At 43.2% G+C, this 12,724-nt stretch overlaps 1 protein-coding gene across 17 annotated transcripts; it reads left to right on the forward strand.

Annotated features, from left to right (window-relative positions):
* Nucleotides 1–2,920: 2,920 nt before the first annotated feature.
* On the forward strand, nt 2,921–12,419 carry LOC105071173 (arylamine N-acetyltransferase 1). 17 transcript variants are annotated; one of them, XM_074353324.1, is made up of 6 exons: nt 3,034–3,169; nt 3,745–3,870; nt 4,102–4,241; nt 4,914–5,803; nt 7,326–7,404; nt 10,712–12,419. In XM_074353324.1, exon 6 carries the CDS (start codon nt 10,718–10,720, stop codon nt 11,588–11,590), a length of 873 nt encoding a protein of 290 aa, XP_074209425.1. In that variant the 5' UTR covers nt 3,034–3,169; nt 3,745–3,870; nt 4,102–4,241; nt 4,914–5,803; nt 7,326–7,404; nt 10,712–10,717; the 3' UTR covers nt 11,591–12,419. The 17 variants fall into 17 exon arrangements, with proteins under 17 accessions (XP_074209427.1, XP_074209426.1, XP_074209414.1 ...); XM_074353326.1 differs by lacking the exons at nt 3,034–3,169; nt 3,745–3,870 and adding an exon at nt 2,921–3,027; XM_074353317.1 differs by lacking the exon at nt 3,034–3,169 and adding an exon at nt 3,005–3,027 and having other exon boundaries at nt 3,745–4,241.
* Nucleotides 12,420–12,724: the final 305 nt, after the last annotated feature.

A 12,724-nucleotide genomic window follows, 5' to 3' on the forward strand; every position in this document is an offset into this window, starting at 1 on the left:
CCACTTAGGTGAGGCAGCAATGCTGGAGAGGATTGGGGTTCTCCTTTCCTCACTTTAACTAGATTGTTATAATTTCCCTTGAGGGAAGGGAGAGAACAGAATGCTGTGAGCTTATTTCAAAATAATGACATTGTCCTCCTTCTATCAGAAGCCCATGACATTATTCTCTGGTCTTCACAGTGAGAACTTGGGTTGGGTTCTTGATGGTAAAACTCACAAAAGTGTGGCGGCCTCCATGAGACTGAGCACTCCCCACGCCCCATCTAGAGCTTTAAACTTTCAAGCTAGTCTGCAACGAGTTTCAAGGAATTCACCAAAATTTTTAAGGTTTTTTTTAAGTATTCTTACTAATACTGGCTTTAGCAAGGGCTTCTAGTCCAGAACTTCCACATAATAGTCTCTGATTCTATATAGGCACCTGTCTGTCTCTCCACTTTTTGAGGCAATGTTTTGCCTCATGTCCTCGATACCATAACGGATCTGTTTGATTTTCAAATGTGTTGACTTACAGTGAGAATGGGAGAACTGACTTCCAAATTTTTACCCTATTGCAGAAACTGGAAGTCTTGACAAGCAACATTTAAAATAGATTTATTCACCAACGAAAAATCTTAAATTAGAGGTTATTGGCTTCCATCATCATGAAGGGGAAATTTAATTCAATTTTCCTATCTGCAAAAATGTAAGTTTGTTCTTTTATTAGCAATGAAATAAAAACCTTTGTAGCATGCTTTAATATTTGAAATAAAACAATTTACCATAATTTAGAATATTTACAATATACAAATTAATTCTAATCTGTTTAGCATATATATGTATTTTAATGCAGAATGCTTACAACTTTTATGACTCATACTGGAAAAAAGAGGGATTTTAGATTCATGTTATCACTATTACTACTCCTAGACCAGCTTGTACCTCTGTGCCTTCTATGGTGAGGAGACTGCCCAGTGACAGTTCAAGGATTTCCCGTTTCTGCTCTCCTTCCACATGGACAGTCTCGGAAGCAGTCAGAATCTGGCTTGACAGTCTGGGTGGCCACTCCGCAGGAAGCTGGAAAAACTTCTCAAGCCCACTGACGTCCCGGCCCTGCATCCTCAGGTGTTCCTGCCCTCCGTCACCAGGATCCAGGACTCAGGTCTCACGCCCCCTTAACCACAGGCCTCCCCTACTCCAGGTGTCTCTAACAGTTCCTGCTGGAGACCCTCAAGGGCCTCTGTTACTTCGGCTAGAATGACAGAAGCAGTCTCAGAATGATAAACTTGCCATCTGGATTTTAATTCCAGGTGTCAGATTTCCCAGCATCAGGGGATGACAGCCCTTCCCCACCGGACACTCCCTCTCCCACTTTCTGCCAAAACGACCCAGCCCCAGACCTGCATTCAGAGATCATATCCTTCCCCGGCAATACGTTTTCTAGCAAGATCTCTTTGCTGTCCATCCTTCCCTGCTGAGCCCTGGCTGCAAAGGCAGAGGCATGCTTCCTCAGTGCCTTGCCATTTAATTCACAAACAGCAAGCCCGGAGGTTCAATGAGACTATGAAACGCTGCTCAGCCTCACCAGGAATCAGAGACGTGCAAATTAAAACCACACTGAGCCATGGCCTTAGACACATTGGCAGACATCTGAAGGTTGCTAACCAGAAGTATCAACCAGGATGTCAGGACAGCAGGAAACTTTCCACACAGGAGGACAACACTGCTCTGTGAAATTAAGTATACGTGTGCCCTGTCCCCCAGCACGGTCCACTCCTGGTGTATATCCAAGCAAAGCTCTCCCGCCCGCCTACAGGGCGCCTGTAGGAAAGTGCTCATCACGGTGGTGTTTGTAGTAACCAGGAGCTGAAAGCAGCCTGGGTCCTTTACCGGTGGTACTGGTAAGTTAAAGTTAAGCCATCTCAGGGTGGTTTCGTCTAAAACCAGCCCCTGAGATGGGGATTTGCCTTCAGTAGCTTACTCGGGAGATGATTTAAGGAAGCACCACTGTGGACGTGGGAGAGTGAGGCAGGAGCTCTTGGAGAGTCAGGGAAGGATGCGTGATTGGCAGGTCCCTTTGGGGAGAATGGAAGCTTCCTGTCACTGGAGAACACAGGGAGACACTGCTGCCCATGACGCCAGAGTAGTCCCACCTGAGCAAGTGGAACACTGCGTACGGATGTTCCCGCTCCTCTCTTGCCAGGCTGAGGGCTGTTCCAGGGCCATTAGTTGCCGGCCCGTCTGGCCTGCCCAAGCACAGGCCAAGAGACAGCCTTTGGTGGAGACTCTCAAGTCCATACAGTGAGACACCGGGGGCACGGACTAGAACTGTTAGTGCCAAAGGGGGAGCACGAGGCAACACTTGTGTCATGTAGGCAGTTTTGGAAATAAACTGTAGAGGGAAGTGCATTAGAAACAGCCAGAGTAACTGACCAATAACATCAAAATAAATTAAAAACATGAGCAGAAAGCAAACCAGTTTATATATATCACACTCATCCATGGACATGACTTGAACACATCACACAGTGCCTCTAGGTGGCGTGAGTGGTGAACGGGACTGCAGGTCGGGGAGGAAAGGAAGAGAAATAGAAGCCGAGGGGCCTCATGGAAATTCAGAAAGAAAGATGGTCGTAACCTGGGGGAGTGACTTAAGACACACCCATGTCCCTCTGCTCCTCTAGGTCAATGCATCTGGTTTCCCTGGATCCCCTCAAAACCCTCACCTCTGGGGTCACACATAGGACATCTGACTTGATGTCCCCTAAGAGCGGGAGCTGTGTGGAATGCAAGGTCCCGCCCATCACAGCCTGGGACCAGGGCTCCGCAGGTGATTACTCTCCACTCTTTCAATTGAGTACATCTGAATGAGACGTGCACCAGGACAGCCCAAGTCCCAACAACTACATCTCCCAGAGCTCCCTGGGGGTTCTAACTAGATTCTGGGGGTGGAGCCGTTTGCAGAGCCCTGAGGGCTGTTCCCGGGTTGGGCCCGGAAGTGGCAGCAGGGCAGTCAGCCTGGTTCCTAGTTGTGGGCCCCAGTGCAGCTCGGTGAGTGACTTGTTTATGCTTTGAGATGGTTTTTTTTTTTTTTTTTCCTATTGCAAATGTGAGTCCGGGAGAGTAGGCTTGAATTTCAGGCCGTAAGCCAGTTCAGGAAGTTTGGCTGACACACAGCGTGAATCCTTCTGCTGTAAGTCCCGTACAGGGTGATGGGGGAGAAAACAGACCCTGATTCAGACTCTCTGGGTTAGGGTCTCAGCCACGTGACATCCCAGCTGTGAGGACGTGGGAAGGTCGCTTAGCAGCTCTGACAGTCAGTTTACCCCTCAGCAAACTAGAGCTAAGAAGAGAGTTTACTTAAAAGGTGGTTGTGAGGATGAAAGTGTAGAAAAGAGAGCTAATGTGTAGAATGTGAGTTTCAGGGGCTGGATTTCCCTCTTGGATCATGGAAACAGTGATGTCCACCTTCTCTGTCCCCAGCTGTGTCCCACAGGGCACCGTCAGTCCCGCAGGCAGCAAGTTCATGACCATTCTTGGTCCTCCTGCATTAGCTGATCAGAAATTCTCTAATGACCCCAAACACCCTGTGAGGCTGGGTTGTGCTGCCTGAGAAGTTGTCAGGGAATTCTCGGGGGAAGTCTCATGACGATGATAGGAGGACCCTTGGGGAGGGGCTCCCGGAGCCATAATGACAAGGATCAGCTCTTTCCCTGTCAGGCAGACCGAGGACACCAGCCCTGAGCACTGATGTGTCGAATTCCACAGGAGAGAGGAGACAGAGGAGGCAGACAGCCCCAGGAGCGAGGAGCCCTGTGGGCTCTCCAGTCCGAGCTTTGCCCCCCTGCTCTGGTGCGGCCACGTAACAGCAACCAGCCTGCTGGCTCTTCTTTGGTAAACTGACCTTTGCCCTCCCCGGGGCCACATGTTAGTTTCTCTTTCACGAAACAGCTGACCCCACCTCCTCTCACTGACCAGGAAGTCGTGAACTGTCAGCTGTGTATATCGCTGCATCCCACCCAGTGCCTCACTTCTGTTTGCTCTTCATAGGTTTAAAAAGTTCAGAGCCAACTTTAAAAATAGGAGGATCTTCAGGTACAAATCTGAATTTCTGTTTCTGCTCAGGAGGGTAAAGAAATAAATAAATAGAAAGAAAGAAAAGAAAAGAAACCAAAACCATTCAGAACTTCCTGCTGCCTGGAGCTCACTGGCTGCAACCAGCTGTTTCTCATCCAGAAGATCCCTGGGCTGGCCGCTTGCCTCTGGTGAGTGTGGGGGGCTTGTCGGACCCCTGCAGTGAGCCTGGGCACCAGAAGAAATAAGGGATGGGGGGAGGGGGGATGGTATAGCTCAATTGGTAGAGTGCCTGCTTAGCATACAGGAGGTCCTGGGTTCAATCCCCAGTACCTCTATTTAAAAAAAAAAAAAAAAGTAAATAAAGGTAATTACCACCCCCCAGCCCCCAAAAAAGAAAAACAGATATCAGAAGGGAAAGGAAGATAGAGGAAGAGAAAACCACAGCACACAGGAAGAAAAGCCACTCAGAAGCACCTCTTAAAATTCTACTATTCAACTGGGCAATTCCATTCCTAGGTATACACCCAGGGAATTGAAACAGGGAGTAAACAGTACTGGGACACGGATGTCCTCAGCAGCACTGCTCACAATAGCTGAAGTGGAACCAATTCATAGAGTCAGGAAGGAGACTGGGGGCTGACGGGGGCTGGAGGAAATGGGGCGTGGCAGGTACGGGATCTTATTTTGGGGCGAGTAGGGAGATATTTTAGAACTAGATAGCAGCGGTAGTCTCACGAAGTTGTAAATGTATTACAGGACACGAATTGTTCACTTTCCTTCCGTGCTTTATTTTAATCCACACACTTAAGTAAGTCTTGTGGCTAAATGATCAACATAACTATGTTATTTACATTCTTTAGGCTTCAGGCTTCAGGCTTCAGAAACTCAAGCTGTCAGTCTCCAAGTGGATGAATTAGTGGTTTGAATTGGAAAGATACATGGAGTAGGGAAATGGAATCTCACAGAATTGTAGCAAGAAAAGCCATTTGCAGAAGTGAGCTACCTTCAGTGTGAGTGGGACGTGATCCAAAGGGGGGACCATCAGAATTGTTCTTTTTTTAAAAAATTTTTTTTATTGAGTTATAGTCATTTTGCAACGTTGTGTCAAATTCCAGTGTGGAGCACAATTTTTCAGTTATTCATGAACATACATATATTCATTGTCGCATTCTTTTTTGCTGTGAGCTACCACAAGACCTTGTATATATTTCCCTGTGCTGTACAGTATAATCTTATCTGTTCTGCATATGCCTGTCAGTATCTACAAATTCTGAAACCTTGAATTCCTTCAACTGGCTTCCTCTGTCTCTGTATCTTATCTTTACCTCACAGTGTGTGCTTTTTGGTGAATGTTGCCCTAAATTTGGCCCTTTATGACCTCTGCATTCCTGCACTGTAACTTTTCAATTCTGCTTCTGCTCTGCTGTCTCATCTTCTGAATATTTCTGAATTTAAATTCTTCAGAAATGGAACCTCCGTAGCTAGCTCATCCTTTGCTTACGAGACCACACCTTAGGTCCCTGCTGGCCTGTGGATTCGCTGGGACCTCTCAGTACCTCTCACCCATCAGGCAAAGACGGGAACAAATGGTATAAAATGTGGATGCCTAACGGCTGCCCTTTCTGGAGAGAGAGGAGTCCGCCGCTCAGGAAGAGTCACAGGCGTGGCAAGCTGGATTACAGACATTCACTGAATAATCCAATGAAGAACCTGCTAGTATCAATGTTCTGCTGGATGCTGAGCACAGTGTGTATGACACCTAAAAAGTACTGTGCAGTTTTCCAACACTCATAGAAAAGACATGGAAAGGGATTCACCATGTAAATGTTGATTTAAAAAAAAAAAATCAGATTACAATTAGGATTATCCTGGTTCTAAAAATAAAATGTTTGTATACATAAGAAAATATTCTTACAAGTGATAGAATGTGCGAATAGGTTTGAGTGTGGTTTTTCTGGGTGGCAGGTTTTGGAGTCATTTTATTTTATTTTAATATTTTATTTATTCATCAGCATGTTATTTAATTATTTTATTTTGGCGGGGGTGGGGCTGGGGAGGTAATCGGGTTTAATTTATTTTTAGAGGAGGTACCGGGGTTTGAACCCAGGACCTCAGGCATGCCAAGCATACTCTCCACCACTTGAGCTACACCCTCCCCCCGAGGTTGGGGTCATTTTAATCCCTTCTTAAGTCTTTTTGAAGTGCCTACATATATCTAACATTGAGCTTATACCAGCGTTTTTTAAATAATCTGGATTATAAATCTATTTTTATCAAGGGGAAAAAAAACAAATGGTTTCTTTTAGGTCATGTGAGTTTCACATCGATTTTTTAAAAATCTCTCCAATCCTGGCAGAAGGTACAGAAATTCCACTCCTGTGCAGAAGTGCACTTGTGTTGCTTGTAGCCCTGATTGTGTTGCCAGCATTTCACTCCCTTCCCCTGGACCCTCAGTTTAGTTCCTCGGGCACAACATGGAGGACTCCATTCCTTCCCTCCATGGGAAGTTTGCTCTCCCCTCCCTAGTTCTTCTGTCCCAGAGACTTCCTTTGTTTGACTTTTACCGTCTTCAGCTGAGCAGCTGTGTCCAGCTCCCTGGGCCTGCTCAGTGGCCCCCACAGCCCCTGCCTGACTCCAGGCATGAACTCAGATCTGTGGAGGAGATGCAGGGATTGCTGGAGTACATTAAGGCCCCGCTGGCCAATGGCCTTTGAGCAGGGCTAGCCCAGCATCTCCTTTCCCATCCAGCAATCAAGCAGGTGCCCACTTGCCCTGGGGTGGGGGCTGGGGTGTGGTTTAAATGCAGTGCAATGCCATGGCCTTTACTGGGACAGAGGAAAGAAAAGAGAAGGAAAAGGGTGGGAAATGAAACAGAGAGAGAGAGAGAGAGAGATTGGAGCCAGGTACTAGCACTCTTGAGATCCTTCTGGGGGAGGGTAGAGCTTAGCGGTCGACTGTGCTTAGCAGGCACAAGGTCCTGGGTTCAATCCCTACTACCTCCATTTAAAACAAACAAACAAACAAACAACCTAATTACCTCCCCGACACACACACACCAAAAAAAAAAAAAAAGATTCTTCTATTCAGAGACCACCAGTGTTGTCACCACCCCCTGTGGTTGTACTTTCTAACACTCAGATGCCCACTCCATTCATCATCCTTCCCCTTGTCTTTTGTGATTTTTAGGCACTTGCTATTACTTACGGCCCACAAAACTGTATTTTCAAGAGAGGTCACAGTTTATGTGTTACTATCTCTTCTGTTATTTCTAGAGCTTGGTCCAAGAAGAGGAAGTTTCTGAGACTTCTGAATTGAAACTGAAAAGCAACCTACTTCCATTTGCTTTGAAAGGTATTAAGTACCTTTCTGAGAGTTCTCAGTAGATGCTCTAAGTCTGTTCTCTCTGTCTCCCTTGAGTGTTCCCTTGTATTAAACGTGAAGCTAAAAGTCAAGGGTAAATCCCTACACAGTGATGCTACAAATCAATATATAAGGCTAGTTGTGTCTTCGGTTAGGTATTTTCCTGGCAACTGTTTTCTGTGTCTTTCCAACATTTCACTGTGAATCACAGCAGAATACCCCAGTCATATTTGGTTACAAGATGTTGTTTGCATCCAAGTCACTAACAGAACCTGGCTTCTTTTGAATTGGCCTGAAGTTACTAAATTCTAACTCAGCATTCTATCTTAAAAAAAAAAAAAAGGGAAAGAAGAAAAAGAAAAGAAAAACAGTTGGAAACAAATTATGACATTTGAAAAGAAACATAAAATAATTTCTTAGTAGAAAGAATAATGTTCTAACTAAGCATCAAAGAGCCAGGCCAACCCCGCTGATTCCATCTTTTTGAAATGACTTCATCTCTCTTCCTTACAGATTCTGGGTTGGGACCAGAGAAGGTGTAGGGTTGTTCTCTATGTGCCTGGGTGTTGGTCTTAGAGCTTGTCTGAATGTTGAGAAATATGCCGTTATCAACATTATGATATCAAGAACAGATGCAGAAATGATAGCTAAGTCAAAAAGAAAATAGAAGAATCTGAAAGAAAATGGAACAAGGGGAGAAAAGAGAGACGCTGAGCTTATTGCCATTAAACCCAGGGGAAGGCACAAAATATCATGCCCCTTAGGCTGGGCCGCGCCACAAAGCAGTTAGTCTTGGTGTCTGTGTACTGCTTTGCAAGAATGGTCTCAAAAGATGAAAACTATCTGGTAACAGGTGAAAAAAAGTGTTTTAAATAGTCAGACACATCCAAACCAGATGTCTTCCGTTTCACATCACCCACCTCCATGTTTACCCAGCACTGCTTCCGGACGTAGAGGTGGAAGAAACTCTGACGTGGTCCGGCTGAATGCCAGTTGTTCTTTCTGTGTCTGAGTGGTAGAGGTTGGGGCTTGTGCAGAAGTTGAGAAAGGACACTGATGCATGTCAAGATGAGAAGAAATAAACTTAATAGATGATTGGGGAAAATCACATTGCACACATCAAGAATAGAGAAAGGTGGAACACATGCAAAATGGAGAGAATAGCTGGTCAAAAAAGAGAAATAAGAGAATCCAAAAGAAATGACAGAAGAAAGACAACAGAAACACATAGCTTATCACCACTGACCTACGGGCAGGGCCCTGCGTAACCTGTCACCTCAGGCCATGTCCTCTTACCAGTGTCCCAGGGCAACACTGTTACAATCAGTGTTCATACTGGGTTCGCACTCTGGTAGCAGGGGACAGAAACCTAACCTATTCCATGTGGGATTTTACAAAATAAGAACTTATTTTTTCTTTTTTTGGCTCATCAGCATGTCAAAAACTCCTTAATTGAGGTCTTTTCTCATCTTTCCTTCTCTTGCTTTTATTCCTCAACTCAATAAATTCTTTTTTTCCCTTTATGGCTTCAGGTTTTTCCACTGTACAGATGTTCTACAAATTTTTTAAAACTTCGATATTGAAGTCTAATTGATTTACAATGTTGTGTTAGTTTCTGGTGCACAGCAAAGTGATTCAGTCACATATAAGTGTCTTTTTTCATATTCTTTCCTATTATGGTTTATTACATGATATTGAATACAGTTCCCTGTGCTATCCGGCAGGACCTTGTTGTTTATCTCTTTCATATGTAGTAGTTTGCATCTGCTGATCCCAAACTCCTAAGCTGATCCCTCCCCACCACTTTCCTCTCTTACAATGGTTAAGTTCATTTTCTGTGTCTGTGAATCTGTTTCTGTTTTGTAAATAAGTTCATTGGTATCATTTTTTAGATTCCCAATATAAGTCGTATCACATGGTACTTGTCTTTCTTTCTCTGACTTACTTCACTTCGTATGGTAGACTCTAGGTCCATCCACGTTGCTGCAAATGGCATGAGATAAATTCTTGGTTGGTATTCTTCTTCAACAAGTTCTCCCAGTTGCTTTGAGCAAATATCCTACCAGCTTCTGGCCCTACAGCAGAAGCATCTGCTTAGGCTTCGTCAAAAGTCCCTCAGTAGAGTCTTACTGACCCGACTTGGGCCACATGCCATCCACGAGCAAGGCAGTGCTCCTAGAGCAAATGTGCTTTGAAGTGGTCCTAGCTGGGTCACGTGTCTGTCCGTTCAGCTCAGTGTGTACAGCCCACTCTGCATAAGCCAGACATACCGGTTTGATAACGGTGCACTTGGCCCAATCTACTGCCTTCCCCTACTGCCTTTCTCACGGTGACTTCTCATCTCAGAGGAAAAGCCAAAAGGCCACGTCTCATGTCAATCCATGCTCCCTCTCACTCCCTGTGTCCCTGCCATCCTGACTTCTTTAACATTATTTCCTTACTCTAGGCAGCTTCCACTTGAAGGCTTTTATTCATTTTTGTTTTTTTACTTCCTGAATGATCCTCCCCACACGTAGGGGCGTGGCTCTTTTCTCTCACATCCTTAGAGCCATCGCCAGGCTTCCTCTCACCCGCTTACTTGAAATTCAAGATCTCTCTGGGCACATCTTACCTTCCTTCTTGGCTTTATTTTCCCCAGAGCCCTTTTCACAATCTAAGAAATTGTATGTTTTATTTATTTATTTGATTCACTCTCTGTGTCATAGCAGCCCCCACTAAAATGTGAGATTTTTGCAGGCAAGCAATTACTAGGTCAGTAGTATATTCACAGTAGATTTTTAGTGAACTATTTATTGAATAAATCAATAAATCTGCATGTGAATGAATATAAAACTTTGAAGAACTTTGGGTAAGGTTCAGCTAAAGGGGAAATTGAGTGGGTCGAGTTCCATGAATATAATGTCCTCTATTACATAACTTTCCTCTTTATATTAGGAACTCTTTATAAACTCTATTCTAGTTGATACCACTATGAATGTCTTTTCATTCATCACCAAGAAAACCACATGTAAGCTGTTTATCATTTCACTCATCATATAGTATGAATTTCTAACTTCTCAGGCTTACAACATGGGAAAAATGATAATACTTTTCTTAAAAAGGGTTACTGACATCATTACGTGAACTAATGCACACGAAGGTGATTAACGCAGCAAAAGCACACCAGAAACGTTTATGGTTATAAATATTTATAACCACTGTTTATATGTACATTTTTAAAAAGCATTTGCTATAAGTAGGCTAATCAAAGATAACTATGTACAAAAGTAATATATTTGTTTTGCTTCCCTTGCTTTAGGGAATCATGAACATTGAAGCGTATTTTGAAAGAATTGGTTACAAGAACCCTAGGAACAAATTGGACTTGGAAACATTAACTGACATTCTTCAGCACCAGCTTCAAGCCGTTCCCTTTGAGAACCTTAACATCCATTGTGGGGAAGCCATGGAATTGGATTTGGAGGCCATTTTTGATCAAATTGTGAGGAGGAAAAGGGGGGGCTGGTGCCTCCAGGTCAATCATCTTCTGTACTGGGCTCTCACCACCATTGGCTTTGAGACCACAATGTTAGGAGGGTATGTGTACAACAGTATAGCCAACAAATACAGCAAGGCCATGATTCATCTCCTGCTGAAGGTGACCATCGATGGCAGGAACTACATAGCTGATGCTGGGTTTGGACGCTCTTACCAGATGTGGCAGCCTCTAGAGTTAATTTCTGGAAAGGATCAGCCTCAGGTGCCTTGTATCTTCCGCCTTACAGAAGAAGGAGGAATCTGGTACCTGGACCAAATCAGAAGAGAGCAGTACATCCCGAATGAAGAATTTCTGAATTCTGATCTTCTGGAAAAGAACGCATATCGGAAAATCTACTCCTTCACTCTTGAACCTCGAACAATTGAAGATTTTGAATCTGTGAATGTATTCCTTCAGGAATCTCCAGCATCTGTGTTTACAAGCAAGTCATTTTGTTCCTTGCAGACCCCAGAAGGGGTTCGCTGTCTAGTGGGCTCCACCCTCACCTACAGGATATTCAATTATAAGGACAACGTGGATTTGGTGGAGTTTAAGACACTGAATGAGGAAGAAATAGAAAAAGAGCTGGAAAGTGTGTTTAATATTTCCTTAGAGAAGAAGCTGGTGCCCAAACATGGTGATAGATTTTTTACCATTTAGGTAGGCAGAAAAATGGTCTCAATATTACTTCCAGTGCTGTAACTTTTTATTAAAAAATCTTTTATTATATATAAAAGTAGAAAGAATGAAATGATAAATGTCTGTATTTCACTTAGTTTATCAACTATCAAGCAGTGACCTGTCATACTTTCTTAATGCTCCCACGTTATATTGAAGACAGTTGTAGACATCAAATCATTTCACCTATAAAAATCAGCGTATATAATTAAATAATGTTTAAAAACGCATAACCACATACCTTTTCAAAATTAATAATAGTAAAGATGTTTTAATGATGGTTTATTGTTTCCAGAGGAGAAATAGTGATTTATGCTAGAAAACCTCTCACAGTGGTTGAATTTTGAATTCATAGAATATGTTTATCCGTGGTTCAGCCTATAGAACATAGAGGAAACCATTTTTCTTAAATACAATCGGTGTATGTCCAATGTCCAATTTGTACAGAAATTCCACATGTATAATGGGATTACAATTCAACCATGAAGAATGAGACATGACATTGCTTCCGAATAACCTAACAGTTCTCAAGACAAGGCATAAACCAGTAACTTGTTAGCATGTGATTAAGTATCAAGAGAATGATGCAACTATTAATTTCTTACGGGGCTCTTCCTGTCAACACTGTTCTTCATGTACCATTTTTCTGAATTTGGGAGGCCTTAAATTTACAATTTTTCAGATTTTGAATTAAATATCTTTGTCTAAATGTAATGAGTATTGTGAATTTAAAAATACTTATTATCTGTAAAAACTTGATGTCTGAAAATTATGTTGAAACACTGTTGACCAATAAAACATCAATCACAAAGGTTTTGTTTGGCAGTCAGGGTATTATGGGGCTGGATCATTTTTCAGTAGCGGAGTTTTCCTTTCATCCTCTTTCTTGTCTCCCAGTTATATTCTTTTATTTCCCCTTACACTTTGTCATAAAGAAAAGGAGTACGAGCTTCGAAGTATATATTTCTGAGTTCAAATCCTGTGGACCCTGAGAGAATTACTTGACGAATCTCTGGCCCCAATTCTTCAGGAATAATACTTATATAAGTAGGTGCCAGACTTAGAGAAAACTCTCAAATAAACACTTGTTATATGGCTGAACGAATAACGTCAGTA

The sequence above is a fragment of the Camelus bactrianus genome, chromosome 26 (assembly GCF_048773025.1).
Source record: "Camelus bactrianus isolate YW-2024 breed Bactrian camel chromosome 26, ASM4877302v1, whole genome shotgun sequence".
NCBI lineage: Eukaryota > Metazoa > Chordata > Mammalia > Artiodactyla > Camelidae > Camelus > Camelus bactrianus.